The 26,644-nt window shown below is 38.1% G+C and overlaps 1 protein-coding gene and 1 non-coding gene across 2 annotated transcripts; one reads left to right on the top strand and one right to left on the bottom strand.

Annotated features, from left to right (window-relative positions):
- Positions 1-12,689: 12,689 nt before the first annotated feature.
- LOC142179653 (small nucleolar RNA R71) lies at positions 12,690-12,796 on the bottom strand. Its single transcript, XR_012708198.1, has one exon. It is a non-coding gene; the product is annotated as a small nucleolar RNA R71 (small nucleolar RNA).
- Positions 12,797-14,826: 2,030 nt separating this feature from the next.
- On the top strand, positions 14,827-20,425 carry LOC107795375 (uncharacterized). The gene is made up of 7 exons (XM_075245040.1): positions 14,827-14,992; positions 15,185-15,277; positions 15,501-15,614; positions 15,704-15,877; positions 18,887-19,378; positions 19,464-19,477; positions 20,093-20,425. The coding sequence occupies exons 1-7, from the start codon at positions 14,827-14,829 to the stop codon at positions 20,423-20,425; spliced, it is 1,386 nt and encodes a 461-aa protein (XP_075101141.1).
- The last annotated feature ends 6,219 nt before the right edge of the window (positions 20,426-26,644 follow it).

The raw sequence follows: 26,644 nt of genomic DNA, 5'->3' as shown, positions 1-26,644 counted from the left end.
ACTTGTTGACAAATTCAAAAAAGAACTTGGCCTCATTTACTTCTTTAACATCACAAAATCTCCGAGTGATTTCAAGGGCAGGAGGAAGGGAGTCCAGACTTGGCCATCTTTGTCTGGTGTAGTCATCATATCCCTCGGCAGAGATGTCAAGAATCTTTCCCAGCTTCTCTGCATCAAATGTCACTTGAACTCCTTTTACTTGGCTGGTGACTCTGCCTTCTTTGACCTCAGCATTTGCCATGAATTCAATGACCTTATTCCTAGCTAACATTCCATCCATCTGAAGGACCATTTCCTTCTAGCCCTGAACAGCTAGATCATCAACCATACTGACCATTCCTGGTTCCACTAAGTCTTTCAGCAATCTTCCCTTCAAAAAATTTCTTTTGCCAAATTTGGTCGACTTGTCTTGTTAACCATCAGACTCACTTTCTTCTTCACCACTCTATTCTTCATCTTCAGAAATTCTAACTTGTTTACTTTTCACTGCAGACCTTGTCCTCTTGGCCAATGAAGGTTCAACAACCTTAGACACAGATGAAGACTTCTTGGAAGAAGTCTTGGATTTTTTGGGCTTGGGGGTCTGAACCTCTATTGTTGTATGGTCCTCTTGATGGACCTATTCCATCTCCTCAACATCAACAGCTTCAGAGGAATCTGCAACCTTACCTTTTCCTTTATCCATCCTCTTCTTCTTACTTTCAGCCAAAGCCTTCTGTAGGTCACTCTCACTCTATTTCACCCTGCTTCTTGTGGCTCTTTCCTTTGGCAGGGGAGTTTCAGTAGTTGTTGGAGAGGAAGCCTTTCGTTTCTTGGAGGGTTTAGCAGCACTTGGAGCTTTTGGTGTTGTAGTTCTCCTTTCTTTGGATCATAACTGGCACCTACTTTCTTTATAAGGTCTGCTAGGGTCTGCTCAATAGATGAACCAGGTTCATCTGCCTATGAACTTAGATTAACTAACCCTTCAGCAGCCTCCCCAGAACCACTTTCCCTGACTTCTTGCCACCTTCTTCCATAGTTTCCTATACAACCCCACAGATAACTGGTAACGGCAATTCAGAAGTGGGTAAAGAACCAGCCACTCTTTTCCCTTTTCCCCTCACATCACCACATATACCCTCTCTTTTTCTTTTTCAATTTTCTTTTTAGCTACACTCCTTCCCAATTCAGGCATTTCTACATCCCGAACAAGTCCAACCAAAACAAACATATTTTCTAAATTTTCAGCCAAAGCAGAACTTACCTTAGAAAGGGGGTTTTGAGACTTCTCAGAGTCAGACGACCCAGGTCCTTCCCCCTCACTCACAGATCTGAATGAATCGTCTGAGTTCTCAGAATTTTGGGCATGGGCAGCCTTCAATTGTGCATTTAATTTATTTGACAATGCACTTGAGGCTACAATTTTTTGTGCTAGCATTTTAACACGTCTTTTCTTAGGTTGGGGGTTTCTACTAGACAATCAAATAAACCTGTGCAGTTCAAGTATATATATATAGACAACAAAGGAAGTACTGAAAGCAACCAATCAATGTGGGAGGGGAAACATGCTGTGGGGAGGAAACAATTTCAAATATAAATATTCAATAAAAGAAGGAGACAACAAATTCATAATATCAACAAGTATCAAAAGGAATCAACAATTTGCACGGCATCACCCTTCGTGTTTTTACTCTCTTCCTCACCCAAGCAATATATAAAATAAAACTGTACACGGCATCACCCTTCGTGCTTTTACTCTCTTTTCTCACAATATAATTAATAGATATCAGTACGGAATGACACATCGTACGGCACGACATCACTCTTCGTACTTTACACTCTTTCCTCACAATATAATCAATAGATATCAGTACGGAATGGCACATCGTATGGCACGACATCGCCCTTCGTGTTTTACACTCTTTCCTCACCATATCAAACAATACACGGCATCACCCTTCGTGCTTTATCACTCTTCCTCACCCAAACAACAATCACAGATTAGGGGCAAGGAAATAAACTGGATAATAATTGGGATTCCAATAAGGGCACAACAATTAACAATAAAATTCCCGGCAAGGAATATATCAACAATTCCACAATTATCTCGGCAAGGGAATAATTCAATAATTCTTTCTCTTTCTTTCATTTCTTACTTAGTAATTCATTTTATAACTTGAGCCAACGCTCCTCAAATATTAAATATCACCATTTCTTTCACATGCACTTCACAACATATAGAAGTCATCATTTAATCATGGAAGATATAACCAAATTCGAACATTCGCGATATAAGGACTTACGGTCATGCTAGACACCAACGTATAGATACTCGTCACCATGCCTATACGTTGTACTCGACAAATAGCAAGTAGCAATTAAGACTCAACTCATATTCCCTCAAACTAAGGTTAGACGAAACAGTTACCTCGCTTTGCAACCAATTCAAAATTCCAACAAGTCTTTGCCTCGCGAATTCGTACCCGAAATTCTTAAATCTAGTCATAAACAATTCGATAAATCAATAAAAATTATAGGAGTTAATTCCATATGAAATTCTACATTTTCCATTTAAAATCCAAAATTGCACTAGAAATTCGCTCGTGGGGCCCACGTCTCGGAACCCGAAAAAAATTACGGAATATGAAACCTCATCCAACCACGAGTCCAACCATACCAATTTTACCAAAATCCGATATCAACTCGACCCTCAAATCTTCAAATTAAATCAAGAGGGTTTTCAAGATTTTCCCAACTAAAATCACCAATTATATGTCAAAACTAGTAATAGATTCGGGTAATCTAACCATAATTAAGTTAAGAACACTTACCCCGTTGTTTTCTCTGAAAAAAATATCCCGAAAATCACCTCTCCCCGAGCTCCAATTTGCTAAATATAGAAAATGGGACGAAGTCCCATTTTCAGAAGTTACATTCTGCCCAGAATGTTTTCGGGGTTACTGTTCACGTATTTTTACTGTTCACGGGGTACTATTCACGGGTACTATTTCTGCAATTTTTCTAAGTCCGAAATCACTCCGAGACACCTCCGAAACACTCCCGAGCCCTCGGGGCTCTTAACCAAACACATACACTAACTCAACAACAACCTACGAACTTAACCGTGCGATCAAATCACCAAAATAACGTCATATACCACGAATTGAGCTTTATAATCCAAGAATTCTTTCAAATTTCATAAAATATCAAATTTTCCATTTTTAGTCCGAAACACGTCAAACGACGTGTGTTTTCAACCAAACTTTACAGAAAGTGCTTAAACCATATATAAGACCTATACCGGCCGCTAGAACCAAAATACGTGCCCGATACCATCACTTTCTAATCAAATTTCATTTCCATTTTCCTTAAATATTTTTAGAAAACAATTTTACTCAAAAATTCATTTCTCGGGCCTGGGACCTCGGAATTCGATTCTGGGCATACGCCCAAGTCCCATATTTTCCTACGGACCTCCCAGGACCGTTAAATCACGGGTCCGGGTTCGTTTACTCAAAATTTTGACCGAAGTCAAATTTATTCATTTTAATATCAAAACTTAGAAAATTTTCACAGAATTTCATATTTGAGCTTCCGGCTACACGCTCGGACTGCACACAAAAATCGAGGCGACTATAAATGAGGTTTTCAAGGCCTCGGAAGTTCGAAATGGATAAGAAAATAGGTGATGACCCTTTGGGTCGTCACATTCTCCACCTCTAAAACAATCGTTCGTCCTCGAACGGACAGAAGAAGGAAGTACCTGAGTCGGGGAATAGATGAGGATAACGGCTCCACATGCCGGACTCGGACTCCCAGGTCGAAGCCTTAGGAGGCTGACCTCTCCACTGAATACGAATAGAGGGGAAACTCTTGGATCTTAACTGACGGACCTGCCGATCTAGAATAGCCAATGGCTCTTCCTCATAAGACAAGTCCTTGTCCAATTGGACAGTGCTGAAATCCAACACGTGGGATGGATCGTCGTGATACTTCCGAAGCATGGACACATGAAACACTGGGTGCACAGCTGATAAACTCGGCGGCAATGCAAGTTTATAAGCCACCTCTCCCACTCGATCAAGAATCTCAAATGGACCAATGAACCTAGGGCTAAGCTTGCCTTTCTTCCCAAATCTCATCACGCCCTTCATAGGCGACACTCGGAGCAATACCCGCTCACCAACCATGAAAACCACATCTCGAACCTTACGATCTGCATAGCTCTTTTGCTTGGACTGAGTTGTACGAAGCCTATCCTGAATGATCCTGACCTTGTCTAAGGCCTCCTGAACCAAATCTGTACCCAACAACCGAGCCTCTTCCAGCTCAAACCATCCAACTGGAGATCGACATCGCCTACCATATAAAGCCTCATAAGGAGCCATCTGGATACTCGACTGGTAGTTGTTATTGTAGGCAAACTCTGCTAAAGGCAAGAACTGATCCTATGAACCTCCAAAGTCAATAACACAAGCTCGGAGCATATCCTCCAATATCTGAATAGTCCGCTCGGACTGTCCGTCCATTTGAAGATGAAATGTTATGCTCAACTGCACCTGGGTGCCTAACTCTCGTTGAATTGCTCTCCAGAAACGCGAGGTAAACTGCGTGCCTCGATCCAAAATGATAGATACCGGCACACCATGAAGGCGAACAATCTCCCGGATATAAATCTCAGCTAACCTCTCGGATGAATAGGAGACTGCCACAGGAATGAAATGCGCTGACTTGGTCAGCCTATCAACAATGACCCAAGCTGCATCAAGCTTCTTCCGAGTCAACGGAAGTTCAGTAACGAAGTCCATAGTGATTCTCTCCCACTTCCACTCGGAAAGCTCAATCCTCTGAAACAAACTACCAGGTCTCTGATGCTCATACTTAACCTGCTGACAATTCAAACACTAAGCCACGTATGCAACAATATCCTTATTCATTCTACGCCACCAATAACGCTGCCGCAAATACTGATACATCTTCGCGGCGCCCGGATGAATAGAGTATAGGGAGCTATGGGCCTACTCTAAAATCAACTCCCAAAGCCCATCCACATTAGGCACACATACTCGCCCCTGCAATCTCAAAACTCCATCATCATCTAAGGTCACCTGTTTGGCACCTCCACGCTGCACTGTGTCTCTAAGGACATACAAATGGGGATCATCAAGCTGTCGATCACGGATATGCCCCAATAATGAAGAACGAGCGACCGTGCAAGCTAATACCCGACTAGGCTCAGAAATATCCAACCTCACGAATCGATTGGCCAAGGCCTGAACATCCAAAGCAAGTGGCCTCTGACCAACCAGAATATAAGCAAGACTGCCCATACTGACTGACTTCCTGCTCAAAGCATCGACCACCACATTGGTTTTTCCCAGATGATATAAGATAGTGATATCATAATCTTTCAATAGCTCCAACCACCTCCTCTGTCTCAAATTCAACTCCTTTTGCTTGAATAAATACTGAAGACTCTTGTGATCCGTGAACACCTCACATGCCACACCGTACAGGTAATGCCTCCAAATCTTCAATGCGTGAATAATGGCTGCCATCTCTAAATCATGAACCGGATAGTTCTTCTCATGAATCTTCAACTGTTGCGAGGCATAGGCAATGACCTTGCCACCCTGTATCAACACTGCACCAAGCCCAATACAAGAAGCATCACAATAAACTGTATAAGGCCCTGAACCTGTGGGCAAAACCAATACCGGTGTCGTAGTCAAAGCTGTCTTGAGCTTCTGAAAGCTCACTTCACACGCGTCCGACCATCTGAACTGGGCACCCTTCTGGGTCAACCTGGTCATCGGGGCTGTAATGGATGAAAACCCCTCCACGAACCGATGATAGTAGCTTGCCAATCCCAAGAAACTCCGAATCTCTGTAGCTGATGCTGGTCTAGGACAGTTTTTGACTACCTCAATCTTCTTCGGATCAACCTGAATACCATTTGCTGATACAACATGACCTAGGAATGCAACTGAACTCAGCCAGAACTCACACTTCGAGAACTTAGCATATAGCTGACTATCCCTCAGAGTCTGAAGAACCACTTTGAGGTGTTGCTCGTGCTCCTCCTGGCTGCAGGAATATATCAGAATATCATCAATAAAGACTATCACGAACAAGTACAAATAAGGCCTGAACACTCAGTTCATCAGATCCATGAAAGCTGTTGGGACATTTGTCAGCCCAAATGACATAACCAAGAACTCATAATGTCCGTACCGAGTGCGGAAAGCTGTCTTAGGGACATCGGATGCCCTAATCCTCAACTGATGGTAGCCAGATCTCAAGTCTATCTTGGAAAACACCTTGGCACCCTGAAGCTGATCGAACAAATCATCAATCCTCGGCAGTGGATACTTATTCTTGATTGTAACCTTGTTCAATTGTCGGTAATCAATGCACATTCTCATCGAACCATATTTTTTCTTTACAAACAACACCGGCGCATCCCACGGCGAAACACTAGGTCTAATGAAACCCTTCTCAAGCAGGTCTTGCAACTGCTCCTTCAACTCTTTCAACTCTAGCAAGGCCATGCGATATGGCGGAGTGGAAATGGCCTGAGTGCCCAAAGCCAAATCAATGCAAAAATTAATATCCCTGTCAGGTGGCATACCCGGCAGGTCTGAAGGGAATACTTCAGGAAACTCGCGAACCATGGGCACAGAATCATTGGAGGGAACCTCGGCATTGGAATCACGAACATAAGCCAAATAAGACAAACACTCCTTCTCGATCATACGCCGAGCCTTCACATACGAATAACACTGCGGGTAGAATGAGCAGGAGTCCCTCTCTACTCTAAACGGGGCAGTTCCGGTAAGGCTAAGGTCACAGTCTTGGTATGACAGTCCAAGATAGTGTGGTAAGGTGATAACCAGTCCATCCCCAATATAACATCAAAGTCGACCATATCTAAAAACAACAAATCAACACGGGTCTCAAGACCCCCAATCACCATAATACAGGAACGATGAACTCGATCGACCATAATAGAATCACCCACCGGTGTAGACACATAAATAGGAATACTCAGTGGATCACTAGGTAGAACCAAGTACGGTGCAAAATAAGAGGACACATACGAATACGTAGACCCTAGATCAAATAGCATTGAAGCCTCTCTATCACAAACCAGAATAGTATCTGTAATGACTACATCTTAAGACTCAGCCTCCAGCCTGGCTGGAAGAGCATAGCATCGGGTCTGGGCCCCACCACCCTGAACTACCTCTCTAGGATGGCCTGCTGCTGGCTGGCCTCCACCTCTGGCGGTCTGAGCTCCACCTATATGACCTCTACCTCCAACTCTAGCACCTCTACCCCCACCTCTAGCTGGCTGGGAGGGCTATGGAACACCTGGTGCCGGTACCATGGCACGAGAACTTTGATGCTGAGAACTACCCGGTGCTCGAGGGCAAAATCTGGGAGTGTGACCTGGTTCACCACAAGTGTAACAAGCTCTCGGCTGCTGACCTTGTCGACCTGAATGACCACTTCGGAAACTCTAAAGCGGCAGTGCACCGATAAGAGCTAGTGGTTCACTGTAAGGCTGCTGATCAGAATAGTGCGTGTGAGAACCACGACCACCTAAAGTACCATGGGAAACCTGGAGATCTAGCTGGAAAGGCCTGGGAGGATGGCCTCTGTCATACGATTCTCTACCTCCAGATGAGGTACCACTAATTCTGCCTGAGTAACGGGGCCTCGTATCTGACCCATGACCACCTCCTTGTGACAAAACCATCTCGACTCGGCGGACCACATTGGCCGCCTCCTGAAATGTGATCTCACTCCCGTCCTCCTTGGCCATCTGAAGACGAATCGGCTGAATAAGGCCATCAATAAACCTCCTCACCCTCTCTCTCTCGGTAGGGAGTATGACAAGAGCATGGTGAGCTAGATCAATGAACCCGGTCTCATACTGAGTGACCGTCATGGAACCCTACTGGAGGTGCCTAAACTGCCTCCGATAGGCCTCTCTCTAAGTAACGGGGAGAAACTTCTCCAGAAACAATGCTGAAAACTGCTCCCATGACAAAGATGGCGACCTGGCTGGCCTGGCTAAGCAATAATCTCTCCACCAAGTCTTGGCAGATCCAGATAGGCAAAATACAGCAAAATCGGCCCCATTGGTCTCAACAATTCCCATGTTCCTAAGAACCTCATGACAGCTGTCTAGATAATCCTGGGGATCCTCAGAAGATGCACCGCTAAAAGTGGTAGTGAAGAGCTTGGTAAACCTATCCAATCTCCACAAGGCATCAGCGGACCTAGCCGCTCCATCGCCGAGCTGAGCCACTACACCCGGCTGAACCACTATAGCTGGCTGAACCAATGGAACCTGAACCTGGGGAGCTACTAGCTCCGGAGTGCGGGTAGCAGGAGTCTGGGCCCCTCTTCCAGCCTGAGAAGTGGCTAGTGCTACTGGAAGCAAACCCGCTCGGGTGACACTCTCCATGAGGCCCACCAATCGAACCAGAGCATCCTGAAGAATTGGGGTGGCAATGAACCCCTCTGGGACCTGAGCTGGGCCCACCGGAATTGCCTAGGCTGTAACCTCATCATCAATGTCAACCTGAGGCTCCACCGCTGGTGCTGCTGCTCTGGGCTGAGCTTTGCCCCTACCTCGGCCTCTAGTACGGCCTCGGCCTCGCCCTCTACCCCTCGTGGGAGCTGCTGCTGGGGGCTCGGGATGCTGAGCGGTAGATGAGGAAGCGCGTGTTCTCACCATCTGCGAAAGAACAGAGTAGAAATTCAATTAGCATTGAGAAACAAAACCGCACGATAAGAAAGAACAATGTGAAGTTTTTCCTAACTCTGTAGCCCCTGGGGGATAAATACAAACGTCTCTGTACCGATCCCTCAGACTCAGCTAAGCTTGTCCGTGAGTTGTGAGACCTATGTAACCTAGAGCTCTGATACCAACTTGTCACGACTCGGATTTTCCACCCTCGGGAGTCGTGATGGCGCATACTAATGAGAGCTAGGCAAGCCAACTCTTAACTACTTTTATCTTTTATAGATTATTTCTTTTATCAAATATTAGTAATAGCATAAAAAAATGACTGGATTAAATAAATATGCGGAAGACTTAATTTAAAGCGACTGAATGTAAAATGACTGAATTAAATAAATATTAGTAATTCATTTTATAACTTGAGCCAACGCTCCTCAAATATTAAATATCACCATTTCTTTCACATGCACTTCACAACATATAGAAGTCATCACTTAATCATGGAAGATATAACCAAATTCGAACATTCACGATATAAGGATTTACGGTCATGCTAGACACCAACGTATAGATACTCGTCACCATGCCTATACGTCGTACTCGACAAATAGCAAGTAGCAATTAAGACTCAGCTCCTATTCCCTCAAGCTAAGGTTAGACGAAACACTTACCTCGCTTTGCAACCAATTCAAAATTCCAACAAGCCTTTGCCTCGCGAATTCGTACCCGAAATTCTCAAATCTAGTCATAAACAATTCAATTAAGTTAATAAAATTATAGGAATTAATTCCATATGAAATTCTACATTTTCCATTTAAAATCCAAAATTGCACTAAAAATTCGCCCGTGGGGCCCACGTCTCGGAACCCGACAAAAATTACGGAATATGAAACCTCATCCAACCACGAGTCCAATCATACCAATTTTACCAAAATCCGACATCAACTCAACCCTCAAATCTTCAAATTAAACCAAGAGGGTTTTCAAGATTTTCCCTACTAAAATCACCAATTAAATGTCAAAACTAGTAATAGATTCGGGTAATCTAACCAAAATTAAGTTAAGAACACTTACCCCATTGTTTTCTCTGAAAATATCCCGAAAATCGCCTCTCCCCGAGCTCCAATTTGCGAAGTCCCATTTTCAGAAGTTACATTCTGCCCAGAATGTTTTCGGGGTTACTGTTCACGTTTTTTTACTGTTCACGGATACTGTTACGGGTTACTATTCATGGGTACTGCTCACGAAAACTATTTCAGCAATTTTCTGCAATTTTCCTAAGTCCGAAATCACTCCGAGACACCTCCGAAACAATCCCGAGCCCTCGGGGCTCCTAACCAAACATATACACTAACTCAACAACATCCTACAAACTTAACCGTGCGATCAAATCACCAAAATAATGTCATATACCACAAATTAAGCTTTAAAATCCAAGAATTCTTTCAAATTTCATAAAATATCAAATTTTCCATTTTGAGTCCGAAACACGTCAAACGACATCTGTTTTCAACCAAACTTTACAGAAAGTGCTTAAACCATATATAAGACATATACCATGCACCAGAACCAAAATACGGGCCCGATACCATCACTTTCTAATCAAATTTCATTTCCATTTTCTTTATATATTTTCAGAAAACAATTTTACTCAAAAATTCATTTCTCGGCCCTGGGACCTCGGAATTCGATTCCGGGTATACGCCCAAGTCCCATATTTTCCTACGGACCTCTCGGGACTATCAAATTACAGGTCCGGGTCCGTTTACCTAAAATATTGACCGAAGTCAAATTTATTCATTTTAATATCAAAACTTAGCAAATTTTCACATAATTTCATATTTGAGCTTCCGGCTACGCGCCCGGACTGCGCACGCAAATTGAGGCAATTGTAAATGAGGTTTTCAAGGCCTCAGAAGCTCGGAATGGATAAGAAAATAGGTGATGACCCTTTGGGTCGTCACAACTTTCTATTTATATTTTATACTGTGCTATAATAATTGTTTTTAACTAATCATTGTTATCACTTCTATAAATTTTATCTTTAAGTTACTCTTATATTAATTTTGTAATTCTCACGGAGGAAAATTAATATATAGTAACTATTGAATAAAATAGTGAAGTGAGAGTAATTATTAGTAAGTTATTATTAAAAGTCTTTAATCTTGCTTACCTCAATTTTAATTCTCATGGAGGAATTGTAGTCTCAGGAGTATTGATTTAGTAAAAATATTCTCACGAAGTTTTTACTATCTTTAGTACAATTCAGACCAGAAGATATTCCGATTTAACTGTCACCAGTTTTAACTCAATTAATTACATAACTTCACGGAGTGTTATTAGTTGATTAATCCTTGGTGAGGTAAGATATAATTGTATTAGCAATAAGCAATTATCCTTTAGAGAAATACATGTAGAAAGTGAGATTTTATTATAATATATTATCAAGTTAATTTAACGATTCTCAACTCTTTTAAATCACAAATCTTTCGAAAGTTGTTTAATTTTTTTTAAGTATTTAACAAGTTTTAATTTCACAAACTTTTCATCAATCTGATTCTCTCAAATAGTAGTTGAAATATTAAACGTCTGTAGCATAGATGTTTCAATCTCTGTTCCAATCTCTGTGGGACGATATCATAAACTATACTAGAATTTGACAAAGCACGAGCAGGAAAATCTTATACACATTGGCCTCGTCAAATTTTTGGCGCCGTTGCCGGGGATTGGCATACATCTACTTCAGATTAAATATTTTGTTACTAATTTGAGAATTTATTACTGTTATTTTTGTTTCAGTTAATATTTTCACTAATCAAGTGCTATAACTACTACTGTGATATTAATCCTAATGTAATGTTTATGTTCATAATGGTATGGTAAAAGTTTTTTTTTCTTTTTTGTATTATTTCTTCCTACTAGTTCCATCATTAACTGTTTTTAGCAAATTATACATACTGCTATTGGTACTCTCTCCTTTATCATAATAATAGTGTTATAACTACTATTTACTATTTTTGTAACGTGTATATTTATAACTGTTATACTATTGTTAGTTCTTTCACATTGAAGTTTTTTTACTACTGAAAAATATTCTTATGACCATTCCAACTATATGTACTATCACTAATTACCTTTTCCATATATAATAGTATTATAGTATTGTTTCTTGTCATAGTTCATTGTTGCATCGTTTTGTTTTTCTTTATAACTATCTTGTTATAAGTTTGAGTAAAATATTATTATCCTCTATAGATAATAAAATTATTGTATAATTATTTTTGCTTAGCACCTACTGTTTTTATCATTTTTTTAATTTTTTATACACTTATATTTTTTTCTTGTACTTTCTTTATTTAAGAATTTTAAGTAGTTTATGACCCGCTCTTCTACAAAAGAGTTGGTCAGTTTCGATCCTGAAATTGAAAGATTTATTCGATTGTGCAGGAAAGAACAAACATCGTCTTCTCAAGGAGCATCTTGTAAAGAAATGGAAAATGAGGAAGCAGAGGACATTAACCCACTTGGGATCCCACCACTAGTCCATGTAGAGGAGCAATTTGATGAAGTGGCGCCAAGGCCAGCAAACAGAATTCTTAGGGATTATGCTAGACCTGATCGCTTTAATTGTGAATCTAGTGTCAGGAAGCCCCCAGTGGCAGCCAACAACTTTGAAATCAGGACCGGCCTGATTCAGACAATTCAACAATCTTGTATCTTCACTGGTGATACAAGTGAAGACCCACATAGTCATTTAATTGATTTTCTAGAACTTGTAGAAACTGCTAAGTACAATGGAGTACCTCCTAAAGCTATCAAGTTAAGGCTATTTCCTTTTTCTTTAAAAGGAGATGCCAAGACTTGGTTTCGAAGTTTTCCTCAAGGGTCCATTACGGCATGGGACCAGATGACTTAGAAGTTTTTCAACAAATATTTTTCCCCTGCTAAAAGAATAAAGTTAAGACAGGACATATCTAATTTCTTGCAGACTGACACTGAGTTAGTTTATCAAGCTTCGGAAAGATTAAAAGCAATGTTAAGAAAATGCTCACACCATGACATTCCTGAACATATGCAATTGTAAATTTTCTAACACGGGCTAAAAACCTCTGCTAGAAATGTGATAGATGCAGCTGCAGGAGGATCTGTAATGGGAAAAACCACAGAGGAAGAATTGCAGTTGTTGAATGAAGTTTCTGAGAACGCTATCCAATGGCCTTCTGAGCGGTGTAGTCATTAAAAAGGCTGCAACGGTAAATTAGGTTGATGCTTTAAATACACTAACACAACAAATTGTTTCTTTGGAACAAAAGTTTGAATCTTTTCAGGTGAATACACAAAAATCAAACCAATCTGAGGCTTGTGACATATGCGGAAGAAAACCACCAAAACCATGAATGTAAAGCAACCAATCAAACGGATGAACAGGTTAATTTCATCGGTTACAAGTCACATCCTTTTGGGAGTCCAATGGCACAGAAGCATCCAGAATTTCAGTGGAGTAACCCAAATGGTGTAGAAAACTCTCAAAGCTTCCAGAAACAATAGGTACATGGTCCGTCGGGATACCAAAGTCAAAATCGTGGGCAGCCGAGTTACAGACCTTATCAGCAAGCAGGACCATATCAACAAACAAGGTCATACTAGCAGAGGCCCTAACAAGCTCATCCAAATCTTGATGACCTTTTGTACAAGTATATTAAGGTCACTGATGAAAAGATGAAAACCCAAAATTCATCCCTTAAAAATCTAAAAATTCAGTTAAGCCAATTGGCAGCTCTTGTGTCAGAAAAGATTCAGGGTCCCTTACCAAGCAATATAGAGAAAAATCTAAAGGATCACCTTACGACCATCACTTTATGGTTAGGTAAGGAACTTGATGAACCTTATGCAGACAGACAAGAAAAGAACCAGAAAGAACAACAGGTAGACAAGGGTAAGAATTTTGAAAAACCATCTGAACCATCAAAGGAAAAAGAAATAAAGAATAAGAAAGAAAAAAATTTTGAAAAAATGGCTCCCCCACCTATGACAATTCCTTTTCCATAAAAAATGAAACGAGAAAAGCTTGATGGTCAATTTGCAAAGTTATTGAAAATATTAAAACAGATTCATATTAATATTCCTTTTACTGATGCTTTGTCGCAAATGCCTTCATATGCTAAATTTTTAAAAGAAATTTTGTCAAGTAAAAGGAAATTGGAAGAAGTTTCTGTGGTAATGCTTACTGAAAAATCCAGTGCTATACTTCAAAATAAGCTACCATAAAAACTTGGTGATCATGGCAGTTTTACCATTCCATGCACTTTGGGAGGTGTATATTTTAAAAAAGCACTTTGCGATTCTGGAGCTTCAATAAATTTGATGGCATTTTCTTTCTTTAGAAAATTGGATCTTGGTGAAATGAAGGACATAGGTGTTTCTCTTCAGTTTATAGATCAAAGTACTAAGAAACCTAAGGGAATAATTAAAAATATGTTTGTAAGAGTAGATAAGTTTGTTTTCCATGTAGATTTTATAGTACTTGAAATGAAAGAATGTCCTGATGAACCGATAATTTTGGGTAGACCATTTCTTGCTACAGGAAGAGCAATCATGGATGTTTATCAAGGGCAACTAATCTTGAGAGTTGATGAAGAAAGAGTCATTTTTGATATGCAAAAGATACTAAGATTTTCAGGAGATGAGGCATCATCTTCATGCTTTTCTATTGACATGATTAGTGATCTTGCAGATGAATTCAAAGATGATCAATTAATTTCAGACTCAATGAAATGATGTTTGACCAAATCAAGCACCGCACAAGATGATGATCCCACAATTAGGAGAGAAGCTAAAATACTGAAAAAAGATTCGGAGGATAAGGAGATGCAATTAGAAGAAGTTCAACCAAAATTGAACTCAAAGTTCTTCCCTCTCATTTAAAATATGTTTATCTTGAGCAAGAACTATTTCCAGTAATTACATCTTCTTTAACTGCAGAACAGGAAGAAAGACTAATTCAAGTCTTAAAAGCACACAAAGGAGCTTTAGGGTGGACTGTAGAGGATATCAAAGGGATTAGTCCAGCAATTTGTACGCATAGAATCCTCATGGAAGATAGCTACAAGCCAATAATCCAATCCCAAAGGAGATTGAATCCTGCAATGCAGGAAGTGGTGAAAAAGGAAATTGTCAAGCTTCTAGCGGCAGGTATTATTTACCCAATTTCAGATAGCCCTTGGGTAAGCCCAGTTCAGATAGTACCAAAGAAAGGAGGTATGACAGTTATAAAGAATGAAAATAGTGAACTCATACCTACGAGGACTGTTACAGGATGGAGAGTCTGTATTGATTACAGACGCCTCAATAATGCTACCAGAAAAGATCATTTTCCTTTACCATTTATTGATCAAATGTTAGAAAGAATTGCATGATATGGTTTTTACTGTTTTCTTGATGGCTATTCAGGGTATAACCAAATACCAATTGCACCCGAAGATCAGGATAAGACAACTTTCACATATCCTCATGGAACATATGCATACAGGAGAATGCCATTTGGTCTGTGCAACGCCCCTGCTACATTTCGACGTTGCATGTCAGCAATTTTTTCTGACATGACTGAAAAATTTCTTGAAAATTTTATGAATGATTTCACACTCTTTGGAAATATTTGAAGATTGTCTTTACCACTTAACTTTAGTTCTTAAGAGATGTGAAGAGACAAACTTGATTCTGAATTGGGAAAAATGTCATTTTATGGTTATAGAGGGAATTGTTTTAGGACATAAAATCACTGCTAATGAGATAGAAGTTGATAAGGCTAAAATTAATCTTATAGCAGGATTACCCCCTCCCACAACTGTTAAAGGCATTAGAAACTTTCTAAGTCATACAGGTTTTTACAGACGGTACATAAAGGATTTTTCAAAGATTTCAAAACCTCTGACTAACCTTTTGATGAAAGATGTTAAGTTTGATTTTCAGGTGATTGTATAATAGCTTTTGACACCCTTAAGGAGAAATTATCAACTGCAACTGTAGTTGTGTCTCCTGATTGGAGTCAACCTTTTGAGGTTATGTGTGATGCTACTGATACGACAGTTGGAGTTGTTTTAGGCCAAAGAAAGGATAAGATTTTTCGTCCTATTTACTATGCCAGTAGAACACTGTGATGACCCAAAAATGTCATCTTTAAATTAAATAATCATTTCAGTATTTTAAGACCTTAAAAAGTGCTATCAATAATTCCTCGACTTGCGTGCGTAGTCTGTATAATGTTTCGAAAGATTTTATGTAAAAATGGATTAAATTGTGAACTAGAGCTTTAAAACTCAACTGAGTTGACTCCAATCAACATTTTGAGAAAACAAACCCGGATAAAAGTTTTGACCATTCCAGTAGTTTCGTATCGTGATTTGGGACTTGGTCATATAACCGAAATCGAAATTTGGAGGTCCCTAGATCAAATTATCGCCATTTAACGGAATCTAGAAATCTAAGGCTAAAGATTTCTTAATTTTGACCTGAGATTTGACTTTTGAGAAAAAGACCCCGGAATGAATTTTGATGATTCCAATAGTTTCGTATGGTGATTTTGGACTTAGGAGCATGTTCGGATTTGGATTTGGAAGTCCGTAGGACAATTCAACGCATTTTGCCAGAAGTTGGAAAATAGAAGATTTTTGGAAAAGTTTGCCCGAGAGTTGACCTTTTGATATCGGGGTCGGAATCTAGTTTTGAAAATTTTCATAGCTTCGTTATGTCATTTATGACTTGTGTGCAAAATCTGAAGTAAATCGGACTTGATTTGATAGGTTTTTGCATCGAATATAGAAGTTGGACGTTCTTAGTTTCATTAAGCTTGAATTGAGGTGTGATTCACGGTTTTAGCATTATTTGATGCGATTTGAGGTTTCGACTAAGTCTGTATCATGTTTTAGGACTTGTGGTGTATTTTGTTGAAGTCCCGAGGGCCTCGGGTGGATTTCGGAAGGTTAACAGATATAAAAAGGCTGCTGAAATTTTCTGGGTAGTTTCTGCATTTTTCGCACGTGTGAATAGTGACCGCACTTGCGTGAACAGTATCTATGTAAAGTACACATGAACAATATCCGTGTACAGTACCCCCTTAAATAGTGCCCATAAACAGTACCGTGAACAGTACCCCGTGAACAGTACTCGAAATTTTCTCCCATTTTCCATTTTTACCAAATTGGAGCTCGGGGAAAGGCGTTTTTCGGGAGATTTTCAGAGAAAACAAAGAGGTAAGTGTTCTTAACTTAATATTGGTTAGATTACCCAAATCTATTACTAGTTTTGGCATTAAATCTGTGAATTTAGTTGGAAGAGTTTGAAAACCCTCTCGGATAGATTTGAGGATTTGAGGGTCAAAATATTGTCGAAATTTAGTAATTTTGGTATGGTTAGACTCGGGGTTGGATGAGGTTTCATATTTCACATTTTTCGTCGAATTTCGAGACGTGGGCCCCACGAGCGAATTTTTAGTGCAATTTCGGATTTTTAATGGAAAATGTAGAATTCCATGTGGAATTAATTTTTATATTTTTTATTGACTGAATTGAATTATTGTGGCTAGATTCGAGGCATTTAGAGGTCGATTTGAGAGGCAAATGCATTTTAGATTAGGATTTTTGCTCGGATTAAGGTAAGTAACGGTTATAAATCTAGTCCCGAGGGTATGAAACCCCGGACATTGTGTCGTATGACTATTTTAGAGGTGACGCACATGCTAGGTGACGGGCGTGTGGGCGTGCACCGTAGGTATTGTGACTTGGTCCATCCCGCGAGACTGTGGAATTAATTGGCCTACTGTTTAATACATGTTCCCTTTGTTTTCATGGAAATTGACTGTACTTCATGTTAGAAATCATGTTTAGGCCTTATGTGATCATTGTTGAAACCTGTGAGGTCGTGTACTTACTGAGTTAGCTGCTAATTGTTGTTTTGTACTCAGTCATAGCTTTTCTTGCTTATTATGCCTCTGTCTCTTGATGTTCATTGTTGATACATGACATTACCTCTGTTTGGGCTATTTATATGATTTTTGAGAGCCCGAGAGATTGGAGAAATTGATGACTGAGTGAGGCCGAGGGCCTGATCTGTAAGAATATTTATAGGATCGGGTTGCACGCCGCAGCATGTTGTTACTGATTTATGATTGAGTGAGGCCGAGGGCCTGAGTGATTTATGCCACGAGGTGGCTTGTTATAGCGCTTGGGCTGAAGGAGCCCCTCCGAAGTCTGTACACACCCCAGTGAGCACAAGTACCTACTAAGTGAGAGTGCTAAGTGCAAGTGCTGAGTGCGAGTGCCGAGTGCTGAGCGATTGGGAGGAATGAGTGAATGTGAGGAATGAGTGATTGTGAGGTTAGAGTGAATGGGAAGACATAGTGACTGTTATTCTTTGAAAATACATTTACTTCATTACTGTTGCATCGCAAATGTCATATCACTATTTTAAAAATTATTGGAAGATATTATTTACTGCTCAGTCAAATTTAATATCTGGTTTATTGAGTACGTACTGATATGACTTAAACTGTTAAATTGAAAGTATGGCTACTCTCATTTGAAAGTTATTGAGATACTGTATTTGCATAGTTCGTCACTACTTCTCAGTTCCTTATTTATTTCTGTTACTTACTGAGTAGGTGTACTCACGTTAACCCTTTACTTCGTGTACAGATCTGGAAACTTCTAGTCACGACGGTTGCTGATTGAGGAGTCAAACTCAGGAGACTATTGAGGTAGTTTCATGGCATTCGCTGACTTTGACTCTCCTTTCCTTTCATATTCTACTGTTCTATATTTTCAGATAGTGTTTTATCAGTCGGATGTTGTTATTATTTAGATGCTCATGCACTCAGTGAACCGGATTTTGCGGGATGGATTGTTTAGTACTTTTGGAGTTATATTTTGTTCTAAAAAGTTTTATTTAATATTAACTGCTTTCGCCTTTATTTAAAAGTTCTACTGTGTTGAGATGTTGAGTTGAAGCTTGCCTTGTGCCACGATAGGTGCCATCACGACGGGTGAGATTTTGGGTCATGACAAACACTAAGTGAGGCTTAACTGAATTATGCCACAACAGAAAAAGAGTTACTGGTAGTAGTATTTGCATTTGATAAATTTCGTTCTTATTTGATAGGAACAAAGGTGACTATTTTTACTGACCATGCAGCTTTAAAATACCTCTTAGCCAAAAAAGATGCTCGACCTAGATTGTTAAGATGGATTTTACTTCTGCAAGAATTTGACCTTGAGATAAAAGATAAAAAAGGAACAGAGAATCAGGTAGCTGACCATTTGTCTAGACTAGAAGACCCTCCCCTTGAGTTCAACGAGATAAAAGAAGAATTTCCTGATGAACACATTTTTTCAGTTGACTCTGTTGTGACTCAACCACCCTGGTTCGCAGATATTGCTAACTACTTGGTTGGAAGATGGACACCCCAAGATCTCTCTTACCAGCAAAGAAAAAAGTTTATTTCTGATGCTAAGTATTATTTTTGGAATGAACCTTACTTGTTCAAAATTTATGCAGATAATATCATCAGGAGGTGTGTACCTGAAGAAGAGATGACCAAAATTTTGTATCACTGTCATGATGGAGCAATTGGAGGTCATTATGCTGCAAACCGTATGACATTTAAAGTATTGGAGGTCGGATTTTTCTGGCCAACACTCTTCAAAGATGCCTGAGCATATGTTACACGATGTGGCAGGTGTCAGAAAACAGGTAATATCAATAAGAGAGATGAGATGCCATTACAATCAATACAGGTATGCGAAATATTTGATGTTTGGGGAATAGATTTCATGAGTCCTTTTCCTTCTTCTCATTCATTTAAATATATCCTTGTGGTTGTGGATTATGTATCAAGATGGGTTGAAGTCATCCCCACAAGGAAGAATGATGCTCATACGGTGTGTAATTTTCTTAGAAAAACTATTTTTACTAGATTTGGCACACCTCGAGTCATCATTAGTAATCAAGGAACTCATTTCGTGAATAGGCAATTTTCTGCCTTGCTATCAAAATATGGTGTGACTCATAAAACTGGAACACTATATCATGCTCAAACACAGGGGCAAGTTGAAGTTTCCAATCGCGAGTTAAAAAGAATTCTTGAAAGACGGTTGGAATTTCAAGAAAAGACTGGTCTTTAAAATTAGATGATGCATTATGGGCATACCGAACGGCGTTCAAAACGCCAATTATAAACATCTCCATATAAATTAGTCTTTGGAAAGGCTTGCCATTTGCTAGTTGAATTAGAACACAAAGCTTTTTGGGCACTGAAAGTATTAAACTTTGAATTAACCTCTGCTGGTAAAAAAAAGATTTTTTCAGGTTAATGAATTGGAAGAACTGAGGTTGGAAGCTTATGAAAATGCCAGAATATTCAAAGAAAAAACAAAAATATGGCATGACAATTTGATCCGACAAAAAAGTTTCAAAATTGGAGATCAAGTACTTCTTTACAATAGCAGGCTGAGGCTATTTCCAGGAAAATTAAAATCCAGGTGGACAAGTCCTTGTAATATTACAGATGTTACTCCATATGGGGCAATTGAAATTCAACAGATCAATGGAGGAGACAAATTTAAGGTAAATGGTCACAGGTTAAAGTTGTATTTTGGAGGACATTTTGAGCAACAACCATCGATAACCTTGATAGTCTAATACATTATGTTATTAATAAGTCGAGATGACGATATTAAACTCAGAACTACAATTTTCTTACCCGTAGCCATTGAGGGTAAAGCAATGGAGCCTCATAAGCCCAATATAATTTGTATGAACAAATGCTTAACCAATTGATCTGGTTAATATCCAGATTATTGTACAATCGGGACATCCCATGCAGGCCTCTACAAAAACAGAGCCATCTATATAGGAGTAATTCCGTGGTGGTCGGTATGCCTAAGTTACTGGTTGGTTAACCATCTAACTATGTAAATTAATTATTGGCTCAGGTAAATTTTCTGGTTTATAGCAAAACCTGGACCCCATGACTAATAAGGTCTAAAAGCTAGTCTAGTCTATTATACATAGAATATGTGTGGTCACAGTTTCTTTCAAGCTTTCTTCTGTGACTGTAAATTTGAAAGCTAAAAAGAGTTTTAATTTATATTTTCAGAAATTTCTTAAAAATTTCTTTAGTACTTCATGTATATATATATACTTTTTTTTCTATAATGTTATAATAAATTTTTTCTTCTTAAATGATTGTGTCGTTGTAGGTTTATAATTAGTAAAATAAATTCTTTCTATTGTGCTCAAATATTAAGTCTTTTTTTCATTATCATGTCAATTCCATGCCTAAGACTTTAATTTTGTGAAGGCAAAAACTAGCGTCTCCAACTCGCGAGATCAAAGGAATTGAGAAAAGTTATTATCACAAGAAGGTATACTCAATAATTTTTCTAGAACTTGCTCTAAATGTTCTTCGAGGCGAAATAATGGATGACACTGATTCTTGAAAGATGAAATTAGGCTTTCTTTGATACACCTTTTAGCCCCTTTTAGTTTATTCTCTTCAAAAAAAAAATGAAACTTTTACCTCTTAGAACTTATTTTTGAGCCATTATCCTTTTTTTTTTTAAAAAAAACACCATGGTCTATAACCCCCAAAAGAAAGGAAAAAAAGAGAAATGTATATTACTACTACAGTTATTACTTCTTCCAGCCATGATAAATAATGTTTGTTAGAAAAAGAGAAGAAAGACTGTGCAAGGGCATGAAACGAAAAAAGAGAGAGATGATATAATATATAAGAAAAAGAAAAAGAAAAGGAAAAAGAGAGAGATATAATATATAAGTGTGTGTATATTCTTATATCTCTTTATAAAAATAAAGCAAAAAGAAAAAAAAAGAAAATGCAAAAATACTGGGGAAAAAAAAGATGGAATAATTAGTATCAAGGTACATTTGCTCCAAGCTGGAAGAAAAAAAGTCACTATAAAAATATCTTTATCCTACCAGCCTGAAGCCTGACATTATAAGCGAAGAAAAAGTCCTAAATAGATTTCAAAAATCAATGTTGAATCTACATTAGTGGATATTAACATGAAGATCAAGCCTATGGACGAACAATTGTGATATTCAAGACTTATGATCATAAAGTTATCAATTCCGAAAGATTTAAGAGGAAAATAATGCAAATTTTATTTTTTCAAAAGTAAAATCAGAAGCAAGGTAAAAGATTTGGTGAAGCTTAAAAGATTAATCATTTGGCATGATGAAGGAAGTTATTTTGAATAAATTTTCTATCCTACAAAGACTAACGTTTTGAAGAAAATGTTACCCAAGAAAAAATTTATTAGTAGAAATGTTTTTCCTCGAGGACGAGCAAATATTCAAGTGTGGGGGAATTTGATGGGTTTAATTTATTCATATATTTTTATATGTTAAATATTAAAGATTTTAAATAAAACATGAATAAATATACCATGTTCTCCCATATTTTCTAACATACTTCGCAGGAGGAAGAGCTTATGAAAATTAAAGAAAAGAAGCAAAAAAGAGTGAGAATTGAGTAGTCATCCGGGAATGAAGAAGCAAAAATAGCACCATAGTTGCGACAATGGAAATTGGAATTCATGAAGCAAATTACATAGTTGCAACTAGCAAAGTATAGTTGAAACTATGGTTCTTCCTCTGCAGAATGGAACTCATTTGGCAAAGTTGTAGTTGCACCTATAATTTTCATAGTTGCAATTACAATTTCCATATTTGCAATTACAATTTCCATAGTTGCAACTATGGAGAACCTTAGGCAAGAAAACTCTATAAATAGAGTGTGAATTTTGAAGAGAAGACATAGAGTCTTACGAGAGAGAACTATTCTTTGGTCTCTCTTTTCTTTAGTATTTTCTACTAGTTGTCTTTCTTTTAGAATAATAATATTTCTTCATAAGTTATTTGTTCCTAAATTAATTTTTTCTTACTTCATAATGGAGTAATTTGTTTTTGTTGGGATAGTTGATGAAGCTTGATATATATATTATAATACTATCTCAGTTTTAATACATTCTTGGTTTGGAACTTTCTATTTATATTTTATACTGTGCTATAATAATAGTTTTAACTAATAATTGTTATCACTTCTATATATTTGATCTTTAAGTTACTCTTATATTAATTTTGTAATTCTCACGGAGCAAAATTAATATATAGTAACTATTGAATAAAATAGTGAAGTGAGAGTAATTATTAGTAAGCTATTATTAAAAGTCTTTAATCTTGCTTACCTCAATTTTAATGTAGTCACATGAGTATTGATTTAGTAAAAATATTCTCATGAAGTTTTTACTATCTTTAGCACAATTCAGACCAGAAGATATTTCGATTTAACTGTCATTAGTTTTAACTGAATTAATTACATAACCTCACAGAGTGTTATTAGTTGATTAATTCTTGGTGAGATAAGATATAATTGTATTAGAAATAAGCAATTATCCTTTAGAGAAATACATGTAGAAAGTGTGATTTTATTATAATATATTATCAAGTGAATTTAACGATTCTCAACTCTTTTAAATCACAAATCTTTCAAAAGTTGTTTAATTTTGTTAAGTATTTAACAAGTTTTAATTTCACAAACTTTTCATCAATCTGATTCTCTCAAATAGTAGTTGAAATATTAAAAGTCTGTAGCATAGATGTTCCAATCTCTATGGGATGATATCATAAACTATACTAGAATTTTACAAAGCACGAGCATAAAAATCCTATACACATTGGCCTCGTCAAACTAGTTCAAAAACAAATGGATAGGATTCTCTAATGTGTTGAACAATGGTAGGATTTGGTCATGATTTAAATATTTATATTTCTAATTATCCAGAGTATAAAAAATATACCTTGGCATTCAGATGAACCAATACTGATGAACCAGGTTCTTCATTTAAAATTCTCTTGATCATGCCTCAATTTACCACAATAGAGAAAATTTTGTTAGAGATCAGTGAGTCATATTAACACATGTCACAGGAGTATACTATTTACAGTATGAAGCTGAGTAAAAATTAATCTAGATATTTACACAAGTTCCAGATTTCCTAGCCAAATATATTTTTTTTCAAATTTTTTTCATTGTGCATTCTGAGCTGATCCCATTAGGTGATCTTAATCTTCCATAATTCTAACTTGTTCCTTTCAAAGCTTTCTCTACCCAGTGTTTTAGTAAAGATGTCATCAATTTGTTTATCAGTAGCACAGAATTCTATGGTAATCAATCCTTTCTCATTGTTGTCCCTTAAGAAGTGATGTCTAACATCTATGTGCTTAGTCCTCTTATGATGTACTGGGTTCTTTGTCATACTTATAGCACTAGTGTTATCACAAAAGATAGGAATGCACCCAACTTCAATGCCAAAATCTATCAGCTATTTTTTGATCCACATCAATTAAGCACAACAAGAGGCAGCAACAACATATTCAGCCTCAGTGTCGCGCTCCCTTTTTCCTTTGCGGAATCAGGTTCATGACATTTTTGGTTATGAGACAACTCTTTCCTTTTGAAAAGGGGGTTTGCAATTTTGAAGAGTCGCCTCCTAACGATTTAAGGTGCGTTAGGGCACCTATAGGGTTCATTTATAACTACGTTTGGTAACCAGAGATAGGGTAAGAGCTTGAAATTATCCCAAGGGGAAGGTGTTAGGCACCCCTCAAGATCCACTAGTGTGGTTCCCGGCCAAACAATTTTTGTAAATATGTACAAGTAGCAAACAAACAAGCATGACTCAAATAGTAGGAGATTTAAGTATGGACACACAAGTGTTTGAAAAAGGACAAATAAAAGGCAAGATTTTGAAAAGAATTGCAATCTAAACATACTTGGGAATGTAAAAGGGGGTGTCCTAGGTTTGCTTATAATATGGATCACATCAATGCAATGCCCGGTATGACACTCCTCAGAGAGGGGCTACATCTGGTATTAACGCACCGGTCGTCATATCCATATTTACCTTTTCCCGCCCCGTGAAGGTAATTAAAGCGAGGCTTGGTCTCAACCCCTATTGCATGTTGTTACCCGTCCCTTCCTATCAGTCCCGGAGGAATTTAGGACTCTTATCCTATAAAAGGGGGAAGTTCTAGGCAAGCCCTTAAGTTTAAAGGCAAAATACTAAGGCAACATACAATAACAAGTAGGACTTTAATTAAAGGGAGCATGGAAGACAAATGAAAGGCTCAAATATACCTGCACATACAATGCACATAAACAACATGATTCATACACAATTAAGGTATAAATTCAGACCCTATGCATGGTATCTAAGTGACAACAGCAAAATCAGATTTATTACATGACTCAGAAAAGAAGTCCGAATCAGGCTTGCCTACTGATTTTAATAGTTGATAAAGCAGCATAAAGAAGCATGTTTCCAGTTTTGACAAATTTAATACCTAAGGCTTGCCTAGGTGTAAAACAGTGCTCCGGTTATCAGGGTTACTTAGGGAAGGCCATTTGAATTATATTACTAAATATGTTGTTCCAAATGTTCAGAATTTTGAAATTATTACCAGCACTAGAGATGCCTAAGCGGATGTGAATGCGATCCTAAAATCATGATATCTAATGCACAAAAATGCATAATAATGTATATGCAGGACCTAAACAGGATTTCTAAATGCATAAGTATTACATACCTTCAAAATATGCAGAAGATATGGAAATGACCAGTTTATTAGCATTGTTTTTATCCTAAGGCAAGATCTTTAAGTGTACATGGCAGCGCATAACATAATAGTAAAGTGCTAGTTATTAGCAAATTTTAACACATGATTTTGTAAGTATGCACATGCTGAAACAATAAACATGGAGACCTAAGAGCATGATTTCTAATGCGTGTATGAATCCTAAGCATGGTTTCCATTGCGCACTTAGGAATATAAACCTAATAACATTTTTCTACCCTTAGCAACTATAACATGCATATTTACCCCATCCCTTTTCACTAGCCACCCCAATACTTGTTTACAACAGGTTATTACAGACCAACATTGAAATGAATTACATAAGTAGAAATGAAAAATAAGAAGTTACACTATAGGGAGCCTGATTAGGACTTCCTCTCTGAGTTATGTAATAAATCACTTCAAGTGCCGAGATTGTTCCATAGTCTTTCTCATTTTCGGGCGTGTCAGAGTTCCCTAAGAACCTCAAGGGATCTCGAGCAGTGCTCACACCCAGATTTCATAGCCAAGACAGAGTAAGTGTAGTGTGAAAAGGCCAGTTTAGTGTGTCCAAGTTCGGAGGGAGCTCAAGGGTCCCAAGGAAAGGCTCACACAAAAGGGGCAGAACCTAGTGGTCTAAGAGTACATGTGAGAGTGCTTGGCATAGTTTTAAAAGGGTTGAGTTGGAAACAGTTTTGTCAAAGCATGTTTGAAATAAGTTTGCAAAACAACAGAAGAGTTGCCTAGGGAAAATAGTTTTGAAAGGAGAAGGGGATAGGAACAATAACAACCTAGAACAAGACAGCACACACAGAACAAATTCAAAGAACAGTATCATCTCAACATTCACAAGCAGGGAAGTAAGGGGTTGGGGACATAGAGAGCCTAAATCAAAAACACATAAACATGGCTGAGAAGAGATGCATATAGACCAGAAAGTACAAAGAACAAGTAGGGGCTGATTGGCCTTCAGAACACAAACAATTACTACTTCAAAGTGTTAAAAAGGGAATCATGCTTGAAGTTAGAATAGTAATAAGATATAGTAGTCATGTTGAGGACATGGGACTACATAATTAGTCATGTCACTTAGTGTTAATCAAGTACATTAGGAGTCTATGATACTAACATGGCAACCAAGTACGGCTCATCCCAATAGAAATCCAAACTATCCTGCTTGAGCTTCTTCCTTTTGTTAGAAGAGAGCTCACACGGGATTAT

This window comes from Nicotiana tabacum, chromosome 3 (assembly GCF_000715075.1).
Source record: "Nicotiana tabacum cultivar K326 chromosome 3, ASM71507v2, whole genome shotgun sequence".
NCBI classification, from domain to species: Eukaryota; Viridiplantae; Streptophyta; class Magnoliopsida; order Solanales; family Solanaceae; genus Nicotiana; species Nicotiana tabacum.
The sequence above is the reverse complement of the archived record's forward strand: the minus strand, read 5'-3'. Positions and strand labels throughout refer to the sequence as shown.

Excerpts from the sequence above, each read along its gene's own strand:
- LOC107795375 (XM_075245040.1), top strand. The coding sequence starts at position 14,827 with ATGGAAGATAGCTACAAGCCAATAATCCAATCCCAAAGGAGATTGAAT. Across the intron at positions 14,993-15,184 it reads GATAGTACCAAAGAAAGGAG|GGTATAACCAAATACCAATT; the intron begins GTATGACAGTTA and ends ATGGCTATTCAG. Across the intron at positions 15,878-18,886 it reads TCGTCCTATTTACTATGCCA|GAACAAAGGTGACTATTTTT; the intron begins GTAGAACACTGT and ends CTTATTTGATAG.